This window comes from Lichenostomus cassidix, chromosome 2 (genome assembly GCF_008360975.1).
Source record: "Lichenostomus cassidix isolate B80296 chromosome 2, HeHo_3.0, whole genome shotgun sequence".
NCBI classification, from domain to species: Eukaryota; Metazoa; Chordata; class Aves; order Passeriformes; family Meliphagidae; genus Lichenostomus; species Lichenostomus cassidix.
Window position 1 is genome coordinate 106,137,097 of NC_139482.1, and position 25,953 is coordinate 106,163,049.

Sequence of the window (25,953 nt, forward strand, 5' to 3'; positions counted from 1 at the left end):
GAAGGCCCATACCATATCAGCAATAAGACATTTGTGCGACTTATATGAAAACTAAACACTAAGTTAAAAAATAAAGTATTTACAGAAAAAACCCACATCTTTTTAGCAGGCTTTTTCAGTTCAGTAGAATTTTTAATAAAAGGATATCGCCCCCTCTCTTATTGAGAATAAAGTTATTACTGTTTTAATTCATCTCAATTATACTAGATATGCTAAGGAACTCTCCATACTTTGAGATAAACCAATTAATTCCATTCATTTTGAAATACTAAAACTGTTGTTAAGAGTTAACAATGGGAGTAATACAAATTACATGTTTTAAGTTGTAAATTTTAACTAGTCATAGTAACTTAAACGGTAGTAACAATTCTGAATTTGAAAGGTTTTGTAAATGTGAGGTATGATATCCAATTACTATTCTTGCCTCATCCCCTAATTTTGGGCATATGACTACATTAGTATTGGGCAGGTATAGAAAATGGGAAAGTTAACATTTATGAGAGATTACCATCAGGGTAATATTGCTGGTTCATGCCTTCTGGAGGACCTTGTCCACCATGACTGTATTGGTCCCCATAATAGTCTTCCTGGCCTGAGTACTGCTGTGGTGGGCCTGAAAAACCACAACCAGTCAATACGTAAATAACTTGTTTGCTCTTATAAAGCCTGCTAATTTCTCATTTTAGTATGAGAAATATCTCTCAAATGTATTCCCCACCCATACTGTTGCATTACAGACAATATATGTACTCTGATTTAGTTAAAAAAAGAAGTAAATGTACCTGTCTACATAGACACACACACACAGTTGTTTGGCTGCACTAGAGTGAGAACATATATATTTAACTTCAGTTTTGAGCTCATTTAGGAATATGTGTATAATAGACTAAGGTTAAAGGTGTTAAAAATAAAATCATTCCTTGTTGAAAAGGACTAAAAAAAAAAAAGTGAAGCAGTATCGTGGAACATTGCTCTTTTTTTTGTAATTGAATGAATTCAGAACCAAGTAGGTCCTCTGTTCCTTTTCTGTACCTATCATTTAAATATCAAAACAGAATTCTCCATCAGCATATTTGAGATGCATAATTTCAGAATGCATAATCTCAGAAAGAACCAAAAGAAAAAAACCCCAAACTTGTCTTCACATTTCATGGTGACAGCAGTAATCTCTTGCTGTAAGAACCACCCTTAAAAAGGGTAACAAAAAGAGTGTGCAAATGAAGTCTGTGACACCAAAACACTTGATAGAAATTTGGTGTAAGCAAGAAAGTGATGTAAGATGTTTTTAAAAATGGTTATTTAAAATCAGCGTAAAAATACTGAAGCAAATTCCTACCTTGCTGTGGTGGCCTGTATGGAGGAATCTGTCTCTGTCCCATCATGTGATTTCCTTGGTTAACTTGGCCCATCATTCCCATTGGCGGCTGCTGCCCCTGGTAATGCTGGCCACCTGCCTGTGGCATGTTGTACTGCTGGGAGGGAGGCTGCTGGTGCATCATTGGGCCTGCAGAAGGAGAAGCAGCAAAAATGTCAAAGACGTGAAAATTATTTGTGATTAAACCTTTCCAAAAAACCATGGAAAAGTCAACCTTTAAAAATGGCCCAAAAAGGGCTCTGTATATCTAGTGCTCTCATAAGGGTTTGTTGTTTCTGGACCTATGCAAATGTAGGTGAACCAAACTACAAAACAGAACTCCCCCCAAATGAAGTTGCTTTTTAGATGATTTTTCTTCAAAACCACAGGCATTAGTTTACACATGCACAAAGATAACTTAAACACCTTTACCATTTTTAGTTTGTTTTAAAAAGCATCTTCAAAAAAAGCGTAGGTGAAAACGCGATGGTGAAACCCGAGTACATCATAAAAAATTATTTAACATTTGTGATTTCCTTGGAGCATAGTTTCAATACACACATAGTTGCTGTTATATTCCATCAACAAGCCACTAAGCTGTTACTACAAAATCAACAATTTTATTTATCCTGTAAAGACAAACCATGTGAACCAGATAGGCAATCACACAACAGGCATACGCAGAAGGCCTACAGAACACAGGCTCTGCCCAACACTGAACAGTCCCAAACAGCCTGTAACAAAAATATCTTCTTTCATACCATGTTGCACCAAGTTTCTATGAACCACAGGAAGAGACCAGGAGAGATCAAGTACTGTCCATGTTTTATCAACTGAGAAAATCTGATTAAGGCTGTACTTAGAGAAATGCAAATTTCAGTAATGAAAACAGACAGTTAAAGAGCACCCTACTGACACCACACAGCAATGAAAACAATGATTACACCATTTCATTATATGAGAATGCAGGTTAGTTTGATACAACATTTAACAAAGAACAGCTTCTGTGCCTCCACTGTAGTACCAATTCAGAAAAGTTACTCCAGTATCAAAAACATGAAGAGGAAGACTTGTGACAAGGAGCTAAACTTTTTAAGAAACAGATTTTTGTAATGTATTCATTTAAACCACTAACACATAGTGCCCTGTCTATAATGGTGAAACCCTAAGCTTTTATTTGCCTAGTAAAAAATAATTTATTTTATAAACTACAAGGACAACAAGAAACTAGCCTCACTAAAAACCAAAACAAACCATGATTATCAAACACCAAACTAGCAGATCCACTCCTAAGTGCCATGCAAGGAGGAAAAAGTAAGGTACCACCTACTTTTCTGGATGTTTAGATTTTGCCATTCTGTTTAGTATTTTTAAATACCTAGGTGGTGGAGCACAAGCAGGAAGTCCTGGGTGAAACTACAGTACTGGAAAAATACCTAGATCCAGTCAAGTGACAATGGATTTATACAGGCAAAGGAATATGCAGTCACTTAGATCCTGTCTATGTGGAGTTATGAGGGGAAGTTAAGACCAATTAATTAATAGTATGAATTCAAAGTGCATTAGTTAAATCCCATTAAATCCCTGTGTGGGATCTCTCACTGAGAAGCAAAGTGGCCTAAGCTTCATTTCCCCCTAAAGATAAATATTGGCCACTCCTAAGAAGATCCAGTTATGCTTCTATCCTTCAGTATGGCAAGTTTCTGTGTCCCAATTTTAAAGTTAAAAAAAAGGGGTTAAATTCAGATGTATTTAGTTATTGGCAAAACATATTTCCTTTCTTGATCTTCTAAATGAGTAGGTAATTTAGATTATTCCATTTCACTGCTCCTCCGTTTGGAAGGACTGAGAAACATTAGGCAGTCTTGAAAAAAAATAGAAACTTGTTGCCATAATATTCCTAGATCTCAAGAAAGCTTGTTAATTAACAATATTAATATTAGTCACAATACAATGTGATAAAATGTGTTGGGTCCCCATGGTGCAATGTAGAGATTTTCTGTTTGCTTTTTAAATTAGAACTTCATTAACGCTTTGTAGAGCCACAATGAGAATTCACTACCCTGTATCAGGCTGTGTGTTGTGTTCATAACAGACAGCCTGGCTTCCTTCCAGTTTGGCTCTTCTTATTAAGAAGATACCTAAAAGAACCACCATAGTCTCTACTGCCTCATGGAACATAACCATTTTATTCAGCAGTTTTGAGGAATGAGGGAACTTTGAATTTATTCTTCCATTTGAAAAATCTAGTCTAGGAGAAAGCTATATTTTTTCATCATGTAATACTTACTATGACATGAAATCCCTAAACTTAATAAAGAACTTATGACTATTAATTCATTATCTACTTGGACACAGACGAACTTGAGAAGTGGGCCCAAGAGAACCTCATGAAGTTCAAAAAGTCCAAGTGCGAGGTGCAGCACCTTGATCTGGTCAAACCCAGGCATGAGTACAGAATGGGAAACTCACTGAGAGCAGCCCTGAGAAGAACTTAAGGGATTGCATTGATGAAAAGCTGGATATGATCCAGCAACATGGGCATGCAGCCCCAAAAACCAACTGTATTCTGGGCTGCACGAAAAAGCATGGCCAGGAGGTTGAGGCAGATGATTCTGCCTCTGCTCTGCTCTGGTGATATTCCACCCAGAGTCCTGTATCCAGCTCTGGGGTGTCCAGCACAGGAAAGACACAGACCTGTTGGAGAGAGTCTAGAGGAAGGCCACAAGAATTATCACAGGTAGAGAGCACCTCTCCTACAAGGAAAGGCTGAGAGAGCATGCAGAGGAGAAGTCTCAAGGGAGACCTCACTGTGGCCTTCAAACACTTTAAGGGGGCTTATAAAAAAGAGTGAGATGGACTTTTTATACAGGCAGATAGCGATAAGACATAGGGTGATAGTTTTAAATTGAAAGAGGGTAGGTATAGATTGGATATGACGAAGAAATTCTTTACTGTGAGGGTGGTGAAGCACTGGAACAGGTTGCCCAAAGAAGTTGTGGATGCCTCATCCCTGGATGTGCTCAAGATCAGGACGGATAGGGCTCTGGGCACCCTGGGCTAGTGTAGCACAGGCAGGGAGGCAGGAACTAGATGATCTTTCATATCCCTTCCAACCCAAACCATTCAATGATTCTATAATGCTTTCTAATATTTGTAACATATATTTTTACAAGCACCCTAAAATAAAGCTCTTGAATCTCCGATCAGGTCACAACAAACTACATTTGGTGGAAGTCATGATCTCCTCCAGACTTGGAGATAGGACTTTCATATACAAAGCTCACAAAACTGTGAGCTGAGAGAGAATGCTCACTACTTTCAAAAACTCTCCATAGAAACCCTTTTTTTGTGAAATTTCTGTAACTACTTAATCCAGAGAGGACAAAGTACCTTATTGGTACAGAGTTCAAAATGTGTCCAAAGAAATATTGTGTTAAGATTATCTCTGTAAAATATGCAAGTATAGAATTTAACTAGTCCACATTATCAAGAATACATATTTTTGTTTAGTAAGGGTAGAGACCTTTGAAATGAGCAGTTGAGGAAAAAATTAACTTCTGCTCCAGCCAGTATCTCAACAGAAGGCCTCATGTACAGGGAAGAAAAGGTATGTGGATTAAAGCAAAAATGGGCTACTTCCTGATCTTCTTCTAAGTACAGTGACCCAGCGGCAGTCTCCTGACAAGAAAGGACTTTTGGAAACTGACAACCTAGTCTTCAAACAGGTAAGATAAATAGAAAGAAACAGAAATGCAAACTAAAAGTAGGTCCCAGATAAAGCTAACAAAACTGAGACCAGAAGTGCAAAGGATGAAAGAGCTGCAGAAAAGTTTAGTGGTTTAAAAATGTCTCCTTAGAATTGCCCCTTATGCTGAAACTCAGATACTGGTGGTAAATGCTATGAGAGGACAAGAATAACTGCTGATATGGGTGAAACTTCTGAAGAAGCAGAGAAGTGAGGAACCACACTCACAAATGAACTGGTGACTCTGCTGCTCTGACTGAAGAACTATGGGAACGGGTGGTTATGACCAAAAAGCAGCAGTACAAGCTATTGTTTCTTCAGTCTTCAAAATGACGCTGGTTGTGTTGCTCAGGGGTCTATTCTTCCGGCATTTCACAGTGTGCACTTGCATGGATGAAGCAACTGGAGATCCATATCTGGAGTATCAGCTAAGCCCACCATGCCAGACTTACCATGGTCAATCTCATCACTATGTCTACTGTTACAAAAATAACGAAATATATATCACTGCAGCAGCCCTCATCAAAACTTTTTAGCTGTTTTTCTACATGTTTTTAAAAACTGCTTGCTTTTTAAGCAACGGTTTTAAGTTTTGTGAGAGCTACCTTAGAAACTTTACTGTAGGGTCAATTTAACTTGACAAACACTACAATTCAGATGTTCTTAGTCAAATGAACCACCATCCTAAGGAGTTTTAACACCAGGGGCAGTTTAAACATTATCTCAAGAGGCTTTCAGGATACAAAACTTTTTGCTACTTCTGAAGTATAATTTAGGTTGCATATTAAAGACAGTAGACACTTCTCCACACTTGCTTACTCCACAAGCTTCTCATCTCAAACTCAACTGTAATTTCAGGTATCATTTTAAAACAACTAGTACATTAAACGGCATACAAAAACCTCCTCAGTTACCAACATTGCCTTTCATGTTTTACCCTAGGGAAGGAAGATGAAAGCACAAGCTCTGTGGCAGCTGTTTACATCTTTTGTTTTCTCATGACAAAACTATAGTGTCTTCTATAGCTAGACATCCTACAAATCCAGCTACAGCATGATGGTGCTCCAGAATCTGAAGGCAATTTTATTTCTCTTTAATAGGTTAGATGTGAAAAAAATTGAGACTGCTCTGCTTTCTCCATAACATCTTGACTACTGTAAGTAGTCGAGGTACTGAAACCTAAGTCTCAGCTTACATGGGAATGAACAGATGGCAAGACATTCACAAAAGGTACTCAAACTCAGAAATCACTTTATTCTGGTCTGTCATACCCTGAATATGTTTATATTTCAGCTAACATTGGATGTTCCTATCTTTATGTTCCTTTCTTTATGTGCGCAACAAAAGAACAGGCATCTGCCTCATCTCTGCCCTTTTCATATCTTCATATTTGCTTGTAAGTGAAAGAGCTCTGAAATTTTAATGGATTTTTTTCTAAGTTCATATAAATGAAACTATCACTAAAAAAGTCTCAGCACCATATTTGACAACTGGTCACCTGCAAATGACTGAGACGTCATATTGTCCTCTAGATTTCACTTGTAAACTAGTTCTCCTCCCTTACCACATATAAAGCTCATTAAATAGAGAGTGGAGGTTTGACAACTTTGTGCTTCAAGCACTTCTAACAAGGAAATAGAATCCCAGCAAAAGGATCTCAGAATCAGTCTCTGAGGTGGTCATGTGTAGCAAAAGAATCTGAGAAACAGTTTCTGAGATTGCCAAGCTACAATTTCTTGGTTCTTACTTGTAAAATATATTAATTCTACTATTAAATAGTATTCCCTGAGTGTGGAAGATTTGTTCAACATTAAAAAAGAGCGATTTCCATGCAAGTTTCAGGTGTCAGAAAAATCATGCTTACATCTCCCCTCTGAAAAGTCAAAAATTGGCAACACTTGAAATTTTTTTTCAACCTAAGTAGTTTACCACACTCGAGAAGAAATGCACCCATAAGAACACAGCTTCTTCCACACTCTTTCAGTTCCTTCTGCTTCCTGTCTTTTCCAAAAAAGTAGCCAATATTCCTTGTAGATGTTCAGGGCTGCTATAACTTTTCAATGAAGAGTCATCTACAGAATCTTCCACTTAAAACATTCTGCTTTCTAAGTCCAAACTTACTAGAACTTCTCTTTTAAACTAGACCGAACATATAAAATCAATACAATGAAAACTTTGCTTCTCATTTAAGGTATTCCTCTGGCTAGCATTTTATTACTAGTGCAAATCAATAATGAGTACAAAGTGGAGACAGGAAGTAAATCCAGTGAAGAACTCTGTTACTATGCATTTTATTTCTTAATTAGCACTTTTTCATTTTTTTTCTTTCTAACACCATCTGCCTCACAAGGTGTACATACAGCAAGATGTTTTGCTAGCAAATGCACATAAAAAGGTTATGCTAAAGCCATCCAAGTGTTAGATCAAGCCTTTCTGAGTATTGCGGTGCCTTTATTTATTATGTAATGGTATGCTTTTTTTCCCCTAGAAGTACTGGCTTGATTCAGTACACAGTAGGTATTGCTCACTGAAAAGCTATTTCAGTATTTTGTTTCTTCCTAATAGCTCATGTGAGATGTGATGCCTAGTCAAACACTGAAGACAGAATTATTTATTTATTCATGTGTTTTCTTATGGCATCCATAAGTAATCTGTCCAAATCTTCACACTGAATACACTTTCACAACACTCCTGTGAAATCAGACCGTACTGTAAACTTACCATCAGATTCATTCCTCTACAGATGAGGAATTCACATAAGAAAAGATTACGGTCAAAAACATCTACTAATTTTTAACAGCCAACCTGAGATGCCAAGACCTCATCTTGCAGAATATTTAACATTATATTTAGCTAGTGCTGTTATTAACTGACAGATGTAGTAGGATCTCTCATTTTCAGTATGGATCACTCTCTCAAGACAAAGAAACAAAGCATGTTTAGGGGTTCACAGATGAATCCTGACAACAATACTGAGGTTCAGAAATTTTGGTTCATTTATGTTTCTGAATTGTTGCACATGTGACCAGTTAAGAAATCTTTGAGTCACTATCTATTTATTCCCCTTTTGTTAAATTGCACTGAGTGCATTTTCTAGCAGCTCATTCTTGTTTCTTCGCTTAGGTGAGAAGCCTGAAGTGGCCATGCTTGGCTAAGACCTCTGCCCACCCAGACTGGGGCTTGGCTACCTATCTAAATCTCTCACGGTCTCACAGATTTCTCCGCCATTCTCTGCTCTGCTGTCTTGGAGTCACAAGAGAGTGAAGAAACAAAAATATTTCCTCTAATTTATCATCAAATTTCAATACACATGTAACAACTAACAGCAGAAAATAGAGGAAACGTATTAGGCAGACCTGATTGAAAATCATCTTAGATCAAAATAACAAATATGCACATCTTCAGACTTCCAACCTCACAGATACCTGGAACAGTATGTAACAGCAAATGGCACCTTGCTTGCATAACAGACAAGTTTCAAAGCCTTGCTCTAAAGCAAGGGGCACCTGCACTCCTACATTTATATATTAAGTGCTGTGTTACTAATGTTTTGTGAGACATTGTAACATTTTAAAAAATATAATTTTTCACCCCACTGCCAGAAAGGGCTACTTCTGTGAAACCTCTACAAAAAAAAAAGAACCACCCTTGAAGCAGACACCTGGAATGGAAAAAGTCTCAGCCTAAAGGATAAAAACTGCTGGGGCCCTAATGGCAATGGCACCATTGCTCTAACTAAATATATTGCTCCTGCTCTTAAACCTATAATTTTCTTAGATATGGTTTCATTCTTTATTCCCCAAAGTCACTTCAGTATCATTATTTGTTCAGAACAGAAACCTTTTAAGTGTATTTCTGCTTAATTTCTAATGAGCAATTTCTGAGTTTGACAGGGTACTGAAAACACAACAGGGCAATGTCTTGAGGAAGAGTAAAGAACACTACTTTGAAACGGAATCATCTCCTGAATTTTAGGCCAGTCACACAAAATTTTTTCTGTAGAGCAACTTACTAGATGGCTCCCTCAAACATACTGCTACATAATTACTGCTAACTCTGCAACTAAGAAATCTGAACTGAACTGGCAAGGGGCTTTTTCCAAGCAACTTACATGTACAAAATTACTACATGGTGTATTGCCCAAAATACAGTGATAACTTGCCAGTTCAGAGAGACAGCCAAAAATATTACCACTTATGATGGTTTCCTCTGCTATGTGCCTAATTTTTGTTTCTTCTGCTGTTGTATATTAAGAAAAATGCTATTAACAATGTGGATGTTGACGGACTCAGAATTTCCAAATTCTCTTCTGGTAAGAAAAGCACAAAACCAGCTGTTTCATCATGACTTATTTTTGGTCTCTCATTAAGCTAGTCTTTTGTCAGTTTTGCACCTTTCTGTAACTTAATAATCAAACCCATCAGTATGACCTGGTCTGTTTGTACACCTAAGGAACAGATGGTATCTACATACAAAAAAGTGGAGCTTTGGTTTGTCATATGTCTTCTAGCAGGTGCTATGTCCAGATCCAATGCAGTAACAGACTTAACAGGTAAGCTGAAAATACTGCTTGCTGACTTGTAAAGCACATCCATAAGAATATGCAGAACATATTCAACTTAATAATTTGCTGCGCTGAGACTAATGCAGTACTCCACAATGTCCTTGTACTTCAACAAGGACATCAAAACATCATCAGTTTATGCAATGGAAATATCTTAGACACAAAATTAGTTTTGATTTTTACTATATACACAAGGACATCTCATGAAAACAGTAGGGAGTACCGGATTTGTTCCTGGAACTGAATTTTGCTTCTCTAAGACTAACAGACATTCCATGTCAAAACAGCATGCAGTATAAAACAAAGACTAATTAAGTACAACAATCTGACGGCTATCTGGCTTTAATTTTTAAGTTTAACCAAGAGACTTAAAAGTAGAGATGTATTTTATCAGCCTAAATGATAATAACACTTAGCTAGAAGAGTAAAGTCTAAAAAAGACAAACAGTAGCTCCAACTTAAAACTGATGAATATAGATCCATTCCCAGATTCTCAGGTAATACCCAAAAATAGTTCAATGTCTGAAAATAAACAAAAAGTCACAGATACATGGGAGAAAAGAGATGTAGAGTCCTCCAAATGTAAGTACAGAATACTCACAGAGTATTCTCTGTGGTCCTTCCACAAAGATCACTGAGTCCACCTCTTAAGTATATGGCCCACATGGTGATTGAAGTCACAACCTTTGTGCTGTTCACACCATGCTCTAACCAACTGAGCCAATCTTAGGGTACAAATGCATTTAGAGAAGGAAATCTACAGGATAAGACCTCTAAAAAACCTCTGCACCCAATATGTTTTCCTTTTACAGAAGCTAACAAGCACCTCACTTACCTTGGTTTGGTTGCATATTCATGTTTGGTCTGGGCCCATAGTTGCCCATTGGCTGTCCCTGGCTCATCGTCATCTGATTCTGCACTGGCATACTCTGTGATGATGGCACTGAGTGATTATAGCCACCCATGGACCCATGGCTACTTGAAGGCATATTCATGGAACTGTTTGTCATATTGAGCTGGTTAGGTCCAGGTCCTTGCATAGGCATATGGTTGGGTCCTTCAGAAAGAAAAACAGGGAAAAAGTTGTACATTAAGCATCATAAAAGCAGGTGAAAACAGTCATACTGAATCGCAATACTAAATAAAAGTAATTAAATACAATTACAATGAAATAGATTTAATTGTACATTAAGCATCATAAAAGCAGGTGAAAACAGTCATACTGAATCACAATACTAAATAAAAGTAATTAAATACAATTACATTAAAATAGATTTAAAATAGCTTGCATGTGATTTTCCCACTTTAAAAATAACAAAGTGAACCACGAAGTTCATCTCTACTACGAAATACATCTTTTGTTGAGCAGCTAAAGCTACTAAAACAAAAGTGTAAATTATCATATAGCTCATGTATCCATATCATACACAAAACCAGTCTTTTTAGTACTTGCACAATGCAGCCTTAATTTGAATCTGAATTGCACAAGACCAGCGTACAGCCAGCTTGGTAACTCCATCACAGGTGTGATTGTAACAATAGCTGTACCATTTCTGTGTATTCAAACAACCCACACCAGACAATTTTTTTAAAACCAACAATTACTATTATTTTTAAACTCAGGCAGTTTGATTTGACTTTATAAAATTACATAGAATCACAGAAACATTTTGGTTGGAAAAGACCACTAACATTGTAAAGTCCAATAACAAATTCAACACTGCCAAGTCCACCACTAAATGCTAACTTAGGCTGTGACTTTCACTCAAAGGATTATACAGCTACTCATAAAAGACAAAGAAGGTGACACACTCCATGGATTACAACAGCAAACAAAAGCCTGTGAGTCAAACTCATTCTTCTACAGAGCTGTTTTAATGCCCCTACAGATAAAACTCTAACCAAAAGTTGTTTATGAGAAGAAGACAATTCTTCAGTACATCTCCTGAGAAGGGAATGAGAACAGACCTTTGTAGTAAGACATTAAGACTTTCTTTGGTTACTTCAATCATGACTTTTTTATAAGAATGACACATAAATGGAAAACATTTAGTGACCTGTGCTGGCAAACACATCACCTTTGTTGTGCATACCTAAAAGAACAACCGTGGAAATCAGAGAAAGGCAAGAAGAAAGGAACAAAGTAAAAATGTTACAGACAATGTGCTGCATTTTTTCTACTTGTAAATAAGCTGGAAAATTTCAACACAACAGATAATCAATGCTTTTGCTTTCTAATGGACCTAGCATTGCAGTGATTCAGATAGCATGAGACAATGTAGAATAAAAATGGCTGAAGGGCTATTTAACATTTTTGATCACACACTACATAGCCAGTATTCTGCAACTGTATTTGCGGATTACTAGAGTGGGGGATGATGACTGGAAGGACAGACACCAAATTATCAGTTCAACTTGTGAAGATGCAAAGGAAAAGCAACTTCTTTATACACTCATGAAGCCAACAACATCTTTTTACCTCTTATTTCCCTTCTTCATGACAACACAGGTCGAATTTGGATTACTCTCTGAATTAAATCCACTCTCAATGGGTATTTTAACAAGTACAATATAACAATACCATCTGGTCAGTTTACTCATTACTTTAGGTGGAACAGGTGAACAGCTACTAAGACTAAAATTAGCAAGAGCTGTGACTGGATGTAACTATGACAAGTCAAAAAAGTAGATGAAATGCATGAATTATGCCTATGACAAGCACCACATGAAGACTACAACCAGAGGACATGACAGACCAGGTCAACTGTAAACAAGGCAAATGCTGATATGAACAGATTTCACCAAGAAGATGCTGCTGTTGCTAAACATGCTACAGGTTTTCTCTTAAGCTAGAAAACTCTAAGAAGAGTTCTATGCTAGTAGAACTGTAGGAAGACACTGATTTGTTTACACATTTCCCAGTGAAAATTAAAAAAGTAAAAGAACCACACCCCCCCCTCTGCCTTTATATGTAAACAGCTCCTAAGTCCTTGGCTAATGAAAAAATTGCACTGATCTAGGACGAAATGAAGGCAGAAGTAAGGACAGAGAGAGATGCACACACAGTCACAGAGACACTGACTGACTTAAACAAAAAGATGCAGAAGAAAAAGATAACAATGATAAATGCACTAACAACTAAAGCCAAAGTGAAGAAAGAGAGTAAGTTTAAAAATATGTTTATCCTCTTGCCCTTTTCAAGACACCTAACTGAAATAAACACAAACCTATATGGTCAAGAAAAGTGTAAAAGCTGAAAAAGATATCACATGTGCAGTTTACTGTTCCTACAAAACAAGGTGAGCAGAGATTGCTGAAGTGTACAAAGGTCCAGGTGCAGGTCCACCACAAATACAGAAAAAGTAATTCAGTGAATACAATTATGCCCGCAACAAAGTACTACAGATGCCTATACTGTCCCCCTTCAACACAGCCTAATTCTGTAATAGTGAGAACAGGGAGACAGTTTAATTATGAAAAAGTGAGATTGTCTCTAGCCATGAGCTCCATCATGAATGTGCTCTTAAGTAAAGCTACGGTGAAGAAATGCTTCCTACTGTAGTGCCAAGCAACTATTGTAGAGCTGCTAGAAGACTACTTGCCTAATTTCGTTCCTAAGAAAAGGAAGAAATACACAGGGTTAATGCCACAGAATTAGGGCCTAGAAGTGGTTTTGTTTCTTTCTGATTAAAGGAAGAAACTGTCAATGATGGATTTCAGAGAGTTAAGCAAGCACACAGGGGAGTAATTTTTTAAAAACTGGTGATGTAAAAAGGAAAATGAGGAAGGCAAAAATCACTGCAAGACATAACCTGAAAAAATAAAATACCTTCTCTAAAAGGCTGGTTTACACTTCATGTCTCAGGCAGCACCAAAACAGGAGAAAGCACTCCTAAGAAAAAGCTTTCATGTGAAATGTCAGGTATGTGTATTTTCTGTGGTCAAAATCAGGGGGTTTGACAGCGAGAAGCTAGAAAAGGAGGACAGAGAAAAAGCTAAGACCCTAGTATTAAAAACTTGCAAATGACAAATAATAAAAACACACTTTACATGTATTATTTTTATAGTTTGTAAAAACACTTCATGAGGTTCTCTTGCATATAAGAACAATTTATTTTCTTTTTTATATGGATAAATGAAATAGGAAGAAGAGAATATGAATGAACTGTGAATTAACGAGGCATGAAGTATGTATTTCCACTTTAAAGTAACTGCTTTAAATGCTATCCTAATTAGATTTGTGTTATAATGAAGTTAGCAAAGTAAGTATCTACCCTGAGTATAAAAAGAAGTCCTTTCTTCCTCTTAACCATCTATGCACAGCACCTTACCTCTGAGAAGCTGTAATCCAGGCTAAGAACATTTGAGACTACATTTGCAGGAAGGAAAGAAGACTGAGAGAACTTGTTGGGAACAAACAAACACCTGTGTTGTGGTTTAGAAATGCTATTCCCCAATTTACTGTTTCCACTAAAACACTCCAAACCACACAATGTTTGCTCGCTGCCCTGTCCCCTCCTTTCCCTCTCCTGTGTTGGGCTGCAGAGGAGAATTGGAGGCATAAAAGGTAAAGATTACAGGTTGAGATAAAAACAATTTACTGGAAACAGCAGTGAAATAAGAAAAAGAATGGTAACAACAACAGTATTAGTAACAGTGTACAAGAGACAAACAATTCACAGGCAATCACTCACCACAAGGAATCCCTGACAATCTGACAATATCCTCCAGGTCAGGATAACCTCCAGGTCCTGGCCATGCCTCCTCCTGGCTACTGCAAAAATTAATCTGGATTTGGCCAGAACCAGGACAACCTGTGATTCAGGAAAGTCACCTACCAGGGCCAGGACAAAGGGCAGAGACCCCTACGGCTAGTCTTATCTTTCAACTTCTTAGATATGATAAAAGAAGCTCAAGAAATCAGGAAGACAACTTGCCACCATCATAGCTTAGTTCATCTCCTTCCAAATCCAGATCACTCTTACTTTGCATCACACAAACTATCAGTCAAAGTAACTCTTCAGACAGCATTTTTTTCAGCTAAAAACCACAATCTGTCACAGGTAGAGGTAACACTCAAGTGTATCACAGGCTGAAAAAGGTTTGTCATGACTGTCTTCCCTGGCAAGAGGATACAGACAGGCATTTGTCAGGGGATGCAATTAGGGGCCCCAGCAGCACTTCAGGTTCTGTATTAACCAGGACACATGTACAAGAAAAATCATCCTTTGCCCTTCAGGCAATGGGACAGGTCTATAGAAGAACTTAAAAATTACTCATGCCCTGATCATCACTAGGCAATTCTAATCCTCTCATCAACCCTTCTGCCCATACTCAGGTCTGTGGAAGCCACTGCTCAGGTAATACTTGAAATCCTTAGCTGGTATTTTTAAGAGCTTGCATTTTATTTTTTCCAGGCTGTTCAACTGATGTCAATCCTGGATTCTCTCTGTTTACAGATTAGTCACTTTACTCCTTTTATACAGATCATCTCTACAGATATTTAAGATTTTGTAGCTGGTTTTTATTACAAATATAACTTGAGAGTAAGTGCCCTAAAACCAGAAAGCAAATGCATACACTGCAGTAACTATTAGAAATACGTCTCTGTGTAATACAGAGAGGCTCACAGACAGGTAAACTAACATGCACTTGAAAAGATATGTGTAATTCAGCTATACACTTAACAAGATGATTCTGTTTCACTTTTTCCAACATCTACCTATGAAATGATCTTAGCATGCCTTTCTGATATTAGAGATGCCCTCATCCTAAGCTGTTTATCTTCACATCCTCAGAGACAACTTCAAACTGAGAAGGAAAGAACAGGAATTAAAAAAAAGAAATATGCTGGAAGAAAGGCTAAATTAAAGCTTAGCTGGAAACTGTATTTAAGTATCTGTCCAGGTGAATACCAAAACAAAGCTGTTTACCTTTCACGTATTTTCGTAAGAGCTCTTTTCTTATTCTATCTAATTACAAAATATGTATGTTTAAGGAGTGACTTTTTCCCCCCGTGGCTATGCAGTGAAGTCATTATGCTCACATTGTGACTTAGTAATCCTTCTCCTTGGAAAAGATCACTGTAATAACAATAATATGATTACACTTGAGGGTCAAAGAGACTGATTCTTGAGAGGCAATGCTACTCTCCATGGGAACTGATGGATCTTAGACGGATAAAGGACACCATAATCAGAATATCTCTGCCCTACTTAGGGAGCAGCATATATTGCTCTTTACACTTCTACATGCAGACCATGACCAACTTCTCTAGATCTTTTACTGCCATTCTTACACACGGCCTTTGGAGGCTATTCAGATACCTTATAAGAAAAGCTGCCATTATCAAGTCCATTTTATTAAGATTTGCACAGAAATTAGAGACTACTGCAATTGTTATATATTTTACTTTACACTAAGTTTTGCATAGTTATTTCCTGTGTTTGCTGTCATGAAGGTTAACCTTGTCACTAGTGAGAGATGAATTTTCAAAGATCCTTTGACAGCAGTTTCCTTTCTTGAAAGTATCAATAGCTTGAGAGCTTTTGTATGAAAAGTTTCTCCATTAAAAAAAAAAAGAAGGGAAGGGATCCTGAACAAAAGCAATCCTGGGAATGCAACTGTAAGCTGAAAGCTGTTTCACATGAAATAGGCAGTATGATTTTACAAGTGGAAATTCAGGAAAATAGCCACTATATAAAGAAGCATGCTCTTCGACTCCATTCTGATCTGGCTGCTAAAGGGAATAGTTACCCCTAAGCCAGTATTGGTAGGTACACTGTGGAATTTTATCATCCTCTTTCTCTACTTTGTTTCTATCTTCCCAAGTACTTTTCTTTTTATTACGAAACAGGATGGCATAGAAACTGACTTAAAATTTACACCTAGAACAATAATCTGGAGGCCATTTCTTTACAAATCCCTTATGATTCAACACATCTTCAATAATAAAGAACACAAGGGATTAGCGGAAGCTGTATAAAAGCAATCTTTTCTTTTTTCTTAAACATTTACCCAAAATTTACCCTCTTTCAGATGTATCTATTTTATTATTATCCAATTATTTAGTTACAATGATTTCACATTATCTTTTTATGGAAGGATTTGTGTTCACTCAGCCACAGGCCAATACCTTTCCCCAGTAAGCCCTCTAAAGCCAGCTGTACTGCATGGTTTCAAACAGACTAAATTTAGCCAGTTCTGTTCATCAGAGGAATGCTGTGTGTCAGCTACATCAAAGCCCAAGGGCAGCCTGATAAACACTGAATACAGGTCACGTAGCTCTGTAGCTAACAAACTCTAAGAGAGCTTGTACTCGGGGGCATTCAAAGCAGTTTTGTCATCAACAATCTAGCATCCCTTGAGCCCCCATGTCGTTTCAGTTGCCAGGCAACGCTGGTGTTAATGTCTTAGAGGAGAAAAACTTACCAGGCATCTGGCCGTTCATCTGGTTCTGCATGTGTGGTGCAGGAGGGCCCCCACCTACCATACCATCTGAAGACATGTTGTGCGAGCGCGGCGGTGGGGGAGGGCCGCTCTGACTCATCCCGCCCGGACCCATAGGCATATTCTGTGTGGGTGGCTGAAAGGAGACAGTTTAGTCAAACACGAGAAGCAGTTAGTCTGACAAATATATTATATGTACATATGGTACAGCACTTGCCTATATTGTTCAGCAGCGTACGAAAGAAAGCACTGAAACGCATTTCCTTCTCCTCCTGATATGTTTAACTCCTCTCAATATCAATTCTGGCAAAATGTTTAACATTTTAATCAATTTTACATGAAGTATTACATGCAGACAACACCACAGCACCTTTGAGCATCACTTTAAAATAAAAAAAAAACACAAATCAATGCCTCATTAAAAAATTACATCTGAACAGTTTAAGACTGCTGGAGTCGCTCCCTCACACACACACAAAAGCTTTCCTTCAACGGAGAAATAAGTCTTCGCTGTAATTCTCTCACATCAACGATTTGTTGCTGCTAACAGACCTTGCACTGGGACAAAACAGGTACAACATGAGATGAAAGCCTCTGAATGCTCATAGACCAGCAAAAAATTTGCACCTGGGTGTGGTAAAAACGCTAGCGATCTCTTCCCCGCTCTCCCCCAAAGCGATGAAGGCCTAGTTCATAATTCCGTGCCAAACACCCCCTACAGACTGGAAGCACATTAGTGCTGGCCTCCGAAGGTCCAGAGACAGCTGCCTAGAAAGGATGTTTTTGGCAAATTTCCTAATGAAATTGTGAGGAAAATAACTGAATAACCTTGAGAGTTCAAAGAGGGAGAGCAAGAAAAACAATAAATACAAAGGGGAATTTACTGGTAGGTTCTACTCACGGCAATGTAAGGAGACACAGGCACTGCTAGTAGCCAGCTTTGTTTTCCTACTAAAAACACCTGTGAGACTCTATGATCCTCCTCACATACCTTAGCCAAGCACTTTCAGGGGAATAAAAATCATCTCTGAGAGAGCAAATGCCTGGCTTTCCGGCTTTTGAGGACTCTGTTTAAAGGTTTTAACTATATATGAAAAACCCTCCCCATGAGACAACCACATGGGCTTTTTTCAACATTTCCCCTCATAGAAACAACCAAGGGGGTGAACCCTAAGTTCCTGACCAGCCCAGTCCCTGCTTATGCCCACACTACTCACCAGGAGGTTCATAAAGACAAAACACAATATAGTAGTAAAGAGTAAGGCTTTCCCAATGAGTGTATGTTGGAGATGGTTAAGAGCAGGGTAACACAGACACATACACATTTTCACTTGTATGGGGAGAGAACAGTAGTAATTTATTGTCTCAACATTTCTTCAAATACCTCAAGCACGTATTATTTTCCCTGCAGTACTTTAAAAAATTCCTCAGGAAATTAGTGAAGCCCTTTTTTTTTTTTTTTTTTTTTTTTTTAAGCAGAAAGAAGGAAGGAGACGTAGAAAAATGCAAGCAAATAGGCAACTTCTCTTATTAAACTCCTTTCATTCTCCCATGATTAAGAGAATATTTTTTAAGCAAAGTTCCTTCCTCAGCTTATGGCAGAAGTGGCAGAAGGTAGAGAAGGAAAGAGTGAAAGGCAGCTCTACTCTTTGAACACTGACTGACATGCTGCTCCATTTTGCTTGCTCTTCCTCCACTAGTGAGCAATCAAGGCAAGGCTGCTTTACCTCAGTAAAGTCTTCCTTCCCTTCACCTTCAAAACTCACTATCATACTGATTTTGCATCTAACAATCTAACAGAAATTATCTAAAACTGATATACAAAAAAACGAACAAAAAAAGAAAACTGACTATTTTCATTTTTATTTGGAAAGTATATTTAGGAATACTAGCAAAACCAACACACTTGGTACCTCTACATGAGCAGCTAGAGCCCAGAGACTGTCCCATATGTGGTCAAACCACAACCCCATGTCAGCCTCAGAGCAGTCCCATGACAGCAAAACTGAGAGCAAAGTAAAAAATTATCCAAGCTGAAATGTTTTTGGAATTAAAATTAACTTCTTCAATTCTAAGTATAAAACATTAGTAAGTTCAATGAAGCACCAAAGATTACATCATAACTAGGTTTCAGTTATCCTGCACATGATATTGCACAAACAAGGGCATCTGTGGAAATACGGACAAAAAAGCTCCAAGGGCTATTTAGACAAAACTATATATATTCCAACTCTGTTTAGTCTGGAAGTCTTTAAAACAACTATCCTTCAAGAAAAACACTGCAGTTATCAAAATCACAGCTGAAAGAGTGCAGACATGCAAGGACAGGGGGAAAAAAGGATTAAGAACTTTTGATACAAAAACCTGCAAGAGACTTTGCATGGAATTAAGAAAACTGAGGGAGCAATTACAAACACTCAGAAAGGTAGTATCAGAAAATAATTCAACAAGAGGAGCTTCTGGATATGGAAACAGCCCAAAGACCTATATGAATCCATATCAGATTCTTGACAATAATGCAAGAAATACGTCCTAAACATGCTAAAAAAAAAAACAATCTTCCATTAAAATAAGCTACCCTATCAGATAACTAGAAGGTAGACAAACACTGTACCTCTTTTTATAAAAAAAAGTAGGAGGACCAAATCTAGGAATTCTGGACCTGTGAGCCTTGTTCCCTGAGCTACAGGTAAAATGATGAAAATAATAGGAATATAATAAAATTCCAAGCATGATAAATATGAGTTAGTCAAGTGTCAAAGTAGTGAAGTCAAACCTTTCTAATTTATAGTAATTTTTTTAAAATATAAATTAAACCACCTAGCTGCATAATTAACAAAAACTTAAACCCAAGTTTTTTGAAAAAGCTTTCTGGAGCGATACATTGTCTAAGGACACTGATCAGAAACTGCTGAAAGTGAAGCTCATGAAGTTCAAAGAGTAAAGAAACATATAGAGGTCTCCTGAAAATGTTTCTTGGTAAATGTCGACATGTGAGGATATTGCAACATTACTGAAACTATGGAAGAAAGAATAAGCAGAAGGTGTCAAATGAAATTCAACATGCATAAATATATAGCAATTACACTGAACTGTGAACTGTGAACTGTGAACACTTTCTTCAGAAAGAGGAAGCTCCTATTGCCATTAATCCAGAAAAAAACTAACAAACAAAAAAGAGTTTACCACAACCCAGACAGTTTGGTGGGGAAAAAAACCAAATCAAAACCAAAACAAAAAAAACCCAACAAAGCCAAACCAAACCAACAGAAAACTCAAATGTGGCTAGCACAGGTTTTTCCCACGAGAATTCTTCTTGTGTTTTATAAATAAAGATAAAGTTTGGATGTTATTGGAACAGTGTCTCAGAACTTGGACAGTGCAGGCCTGGCCAATCAGGCCTGGGGGAAGGCTTCTGACTGACTAATCTGGGTGACTTTTGAGAACTCTGTATATGTGATGAAATCAAAACAATAAAGGTCATTCCTTCTTGCCACTGAGAACTAGTGCCTTCATTACTCTGCTAGCTGCTCAACAGCAACACTCAAACCCCCATAAAATCTATTTGTAATACCTGTGGTCACTTTCTGATTTTCTTCAGTATTGGTAATATTCAAAGTGAGGTAGAATGTTAAAGAAAAAAATGCCAATGTACCTGTGACCATATTATATATTCAGTTTGGGGAAAGTAATGTCAAAAAGATACCGTAAAAACAGAAGGATTCTAAACAGGCAATCAGTGATTAAAAACTTTGAATGTTTACACCTGAAATGGCAGAAAGGACAGATTTTTTTTCTTTTTCTTAACATATAATGGAATTTAACATAAGAGGATGTGACAGAACTACAATTTAATGTATGATACATACAAAAAATAGATCATCCAATTTATGGTTTAACAAGAAAGAAAACCTCAGGAGAATAGTCAGTAAATTGAAGAAAAACATTAAACATGTAAGACACCACATAAATCATATAAACCTGAGGTATTCATCAAGACAAGACACTAGAACAAGGTTTAAATGATTAAGAGACAATTACACACACATCTATGTAATATATGTAATATATCCTATAAACAGTTTTATGGGATATTATATAGGATATTTTAAAACTGCATTACAAGCCTTTGTGTCAGATCATAAACCAATCACTACCTGATAGTAATTAAAGTGAAATGTTCTCCTGCAGATATAATTATTCCCCAGTGAAATTCCTCCAGAGTATTTTTCTAGTGGACGCAGACAGAAAAAACAAGAAAAAATTGGGTTTAAATGGCAACTTCCCGATTTCTCTTGGCATTGATCCAGACTTTTACAGATAATAAACTTCTTTAAATTAACTTTAATTTAAAAGCCCCATAACAATAACAAGAAAACCCTCACCCAGCCACATAAACTAGGCTATTTAACCTTTTTTGCTCTTTACAGAAGCTAAGGAAATTGACTATCCCCAGGAACATGCACTACATGCAGCAAAGACTTTCTAAAACACAAAATGATCACACAGTATTCAAAAGAAACAACCCACCCTTTGTGAAAGTAAAGCCACCCAAAATGAACCCTAGCCACTGAGTCTAGATTTGAAAGGTGAAATGACATCCAAACGTAGTTAGGCTAACAGAACCAAAGGAAAGGCTGCTTCTCTTCTTTTGCTGGATATCTGACAAAACGGAATGAAATTAAAATCACTGCTGATTTTATTCCAATTTTGAAGTAGAAAATGTTAAATATTTTACTATCTGTAAAAAGTAAATTAAAGACTTAGAAGATGTTAGACATAGCTTCACTTGCTAAACACTAATTTTTGGCTCATTTCCCCAAACACACAAATTACACTCATAGCCACTACAAGCATTTAAAATTTATCAGAGCATGAAAAAAATAATTATAAGCTATTTAGTGCAACTCTGGAAATCTGAACTGGAAAAAGACTGAAACTGACCCAACCGTTGTAACAAAAAAAAAGAGACAAGAATAAAAAAATAATTTTAATTGACAACTTCCAGCAAACAAAATTCTACTAAACCCAAAAGTTATGTCAAGACAATAGCTACATTGCATTTTCAGAGGATTTTCTTTTAGATAATAAATTAGATCAAACACGAGACAGCAACAAAAAAATCTGCCGTGGTGGAAATATACACCTAACGACGGTAAGCTTTTTCTTACCACCAACAGCAGGTTCAAAGATTTGTTTATGGAACATCTATTGCTATAAAAACTGAGGTGGAATACCAACTAGTCACCAGAAAAATGCAGAAGACAGGAAACACTTTTAAGCACATTAAAACACAATATTGCTAATCAATACAACTAGTGATAGATATTTAAACTACGCTATCAAAAATACAATTTTCTTGAAATTCTATCAGAATAATAATGAAAAGCTACAGGGAATGCAAACATAAATAGCCTTTTCTTTCCAAGAGAAGCCCTAACTCAGGATTTAATCAATCATCTTTGTTTTCAATTCTCAAATACCATTTTCTGCAAAGCAAAACACCTCATCCCAGGGGGTACTCTGCCCTGCTCGTATCACATTGCTAATATTACAGGACCTGTCCCCATCTCAGAGAGCAGTACTCTGTTGATAGGTGGTGATGGCACCTGTGGAGTACTTACTGAGGTGTCAGACTGAGAAATAAGATTGCAAAGGAATACAGTTTTAAGATTTGAAAGAGCAGAGATTTATTTAATTGGGTTACAATTCTTCTCCTACAAGGTACAGGGTATTCTAGTACCAAATGTCTTAACAAAAAAAAAAAAAAAAAAAAAAGCGTGTATCAATTCTCAGCAAGTGTAATATTTTCGGGGTAGGGAGGATTTCTACAGGAAAAGCATTTACAATCATGTCTAAACAGTGAAGTTAATTATAAAAGTAGTTTATGCTCTCACTGTTGCAATACCAGTTGTGACACTTGGAGTAAAGAATTCTAAATTTATAATGACAGCCAGTTTATACATCTTGATTTACACCAGTTTCTTCAAAAATCAGTGTAATTATGACTTAACATTTGAACAAATGTTAAAATAGTGCATAATGTAATACTTAAACACTTTGTTTAAAGAAGAAATTGGAATCTGTTTCAAATTGCGTATGTCACTGCATAAAAATATTTCACTGTACCAATATTCTTTAACATTTTAAGAAACAAAATTTAACCCTAAAATATCTGATGTCCTCATAGCAATAGCTACACTAATACTTAAAAAAAAAAACCCCAAAAAATTCTTAACTCTTGATAGAACTAAAAATTGTTTACATCAGAAATTTTAAAAACTGTATGAATACATATGGGTTTATTCTAAGTGACCATGAATAAGTTAACTGTGGATGTTAACTCAGAAATCACTGAATTATAGAAACTAGACAACTTCAGAAGTGCCCTGTAACTCCCCCATAAAATGCAGTTCCTATCTGTCCTCACAAGCTTTATCTGTCTTCAGAAGCTTTGTGTTCCACAGCCTCTTGTCTCTTCTGTTTTTAAGATGGTTTCATGTTTGGTCTGATATTTACAGATTTTGCTTGCATTTAGTAACGCAAGAGAAAAAAAAATCTACCTGTGCTCTAGCTAAAAGGCCTTATGTAAACTCGACCAAAGCAGAAAGAATCCTGCAGAACCCTCCGAGCATGGCATTTGGGAAAGAGCAAAACCATAGAGGCTGAAGGACTCTGCACCTATGCTACCAGACCGCCTGGTACAGTTCTCAGGAAGCTGCCCACAGTTGAAATTGGCATTTATTGTGCAGATACTGCACTACAGAGAGGCAAATCACATCTTTGAGTATGAAAGAATTACACTTTAGAGCATACTCCTCATTCAAACTGCCAGCTATTTTTACTGATTTCTAAATCAGCCACAGAAGTTCATAAGCAATAGAAGTAGTTTGTTGTGTACAGTGCACTAGCTCCCCGTGTGGACATACCTGATTAACAATACATTCAAAGTACCTTAAAGAACTTAAAACAATCCTCTGGTTTGAAGTGGCAGCTAGTGGTCTCTGAATTCACTCCTAATATCCTAACAACTTAAATTTCTGTATTTGGTTTATTTTCTTCTTAGTAGAGTTGGTAGTTTAAGAAGCTCCCTCCAGTGACTCTTCATTTCCAACAGCACCCCTTCGGTTGTGCCAACACAACCACTTTTTTCTCTTTTATAACATCTTGAGAAATTATTACGATTTTCTGAAAACTATTTAACATTTAATCAGAGCAATTATTCTTCAAAATCCAAGTTCCAGTAATGTCTAATAGCTCCCTTGCCTCTTGACAGGAAACATTTGACCTTCCTTTTGCTCTGTTCTCTATTAATTCAGTTTACAAATAGCTGAACTTGAATTGTATTCTGAAAGGCTAATGCAGAATTATGCACCATACTGCACATACCACAGACAGATTTTATGCTATGCTACCTGTCCTGATTTCTGCTGGGAAAGTTGATTTTCTTCCTAGTAGCTGGTACAGTGCTGGGTTTTGGATTGGGTAGAATAATGTTCACAACACACAGATGTTCTAGTTGCTGCTAAGCAGTGCTTACTCCAAGTCAAAGATTTTTTATTTTCACAGGCTCTGCCAGCAAGGTATGCAAGAAGCCAGGAGGTAGCATGGCCAGGACAGTGGATCCAAACTGGCCAAAGGGATAATCCACACCATGGAGCATCATACTCAGGTTGGGCACTGGTCTGTTGTTTTACTGTCTCATTTTTAATTACAATTATAATCTTATTCTAGTGTTTTATTTCAATTATTAAACTGTTCTTATCTCAACCCATAGGTTTTACCTTTTTTTCTAATTCTCCCGCCCAGCCCAAGGAGAAGAAAGCTGTGTGCGGTGAGCAAGCAGCTGGATGGTACTTAGTTCCCAGCTGGGGTTAAACCACAACACTACAACAGATACCAAACTTTCCAAGGCATTTCATACATAACTGGACAAGAATCTCATCATCAGTAACAAAAGTTTAATTTCAAAATTTTATTTAAATGTTAAAACTGAGCCATATTTTTAGTCTCAGGATGCCATCTTGCTTTTTCAAGAAAAACCACATTAATGTAATCCAATTAACATATATTTTAGACCACTTTTATGTTCAAAATAAAGGCTACTAAAAAATCAAAGTGCACAACTCAGTTCTTAAGACTTCTTTCTTTTTTTACAAGCACAAATACATTAAAACCATATACTGAACATTACACCTTTGAAAAATAAAGTGTTTAAAATTATATGAGAGTTTCCACTATTTGAGTGAAACCATGCTTATAATGAAGACTCCTATTTAACCTGCATAGCTCCACAACTTAGAACCATTAAACACTAAACTAGCACTTCATGAAAACTTGTCTTGAAGTTAATTTTTGGAAGTATTTTATTATTTTGTGTATGGGCAGTGCTTGTCTTTGGTTCTGGGTTGGGGTTTTTTCTGTGTTAGTTTGGTTTGTTGTGGTTTGGGGTTTTTTTCTGTCTCTTGAAACTGCTGCTTTGGAAATAACCAGCATATCAGTGCTTGTTGATATTAGGCATTTATAAAAGGCATCATTATTCTCTATAGATGTATTTTATAACTAAAGTGGCTGGGACTCCTTGCTGATCTGTCCTACATGTTTGGGAACAGCACACAATAAGGGATGCCACAAAAAGCTTTAATTTTGAAATAAATGGCTCAAGAAAAAAAAATTAATAGAAAGCTTATTAATAACCTTTCCTTAATAACCTTTCCAATATTACGGAATTTAGAAGAACTAAATATTTAATTATATATATATATACATATATATATATATATAATATTTAATGTGATATCCAGATTCTTCTACAACTTGGACACAATAAGTTTTCTT

At 36.8% G+C, this 25,953-nt stretch overlaps 1 protein-coding gene and 2 long non-coding RNA genes across 5 annotated transcripts in view; 2 read left to right on the forward strand and 1 right to left on the reverse strand.

Moving 5' to 3' along the window:
* SS18 (SS18 subunit of BAF chromatin remodeling complex) overlaps window positions 1–25,953 on the reverse strand; it is a 44,010-nt gene that overhangs the window by 9,522 nt on the left and 8,535 nt on the right. For 2 of the 3 annotated variants that reach the window (XM_085052714.1, XM_085052715.1), the window contains exons 4-7: window positions 17,098–17,251; window positions 10,502–10,723; window positions 1,337–1,504; window positions 509–613 (exon numbers count right to left, since the gene is read on the reverse strand). In XM_085052714.1, the coding sequence (XP_084908840.1) occupies window positions 509–613; window positions 1,337–1,504; window positions 10,502–10,723; window positions 17,098–17,251 (649 nt within the window). The remainder of the gene's footprint in view (window positions 1–508; window positions 614–1,336; window positions 1,505–10,501; window positions 10,724–17,097; window positions 17,252–25,953) is intronic. The other variant, XM_085052716.1, reaches the window with a different exon arrangement.
* On the forward strand, window positions 4,888–8,744 carry LOC146441923 (uncharacterized). The gene is made up of 2 exons (XR_014850079.1): window positions 4,888–6,332; window positions 8,226–8,744. It is a non-coding gene; the product is annotated as an uncharacterized LOC146441923 (long non-coding RNA).
* LOC146441924 (uncharacterized) lies at window positions 10,934–25,241 on the forward strand. Its single transcript, XR_014850078.1, has 3 exons — window positions 10,934–13,853; window positions 24,685–24,787; window positions 24,893–25,241. It is a non-coding gene; the product is annotated as an uncharacterized LOC146441924 (long non-coding RNA).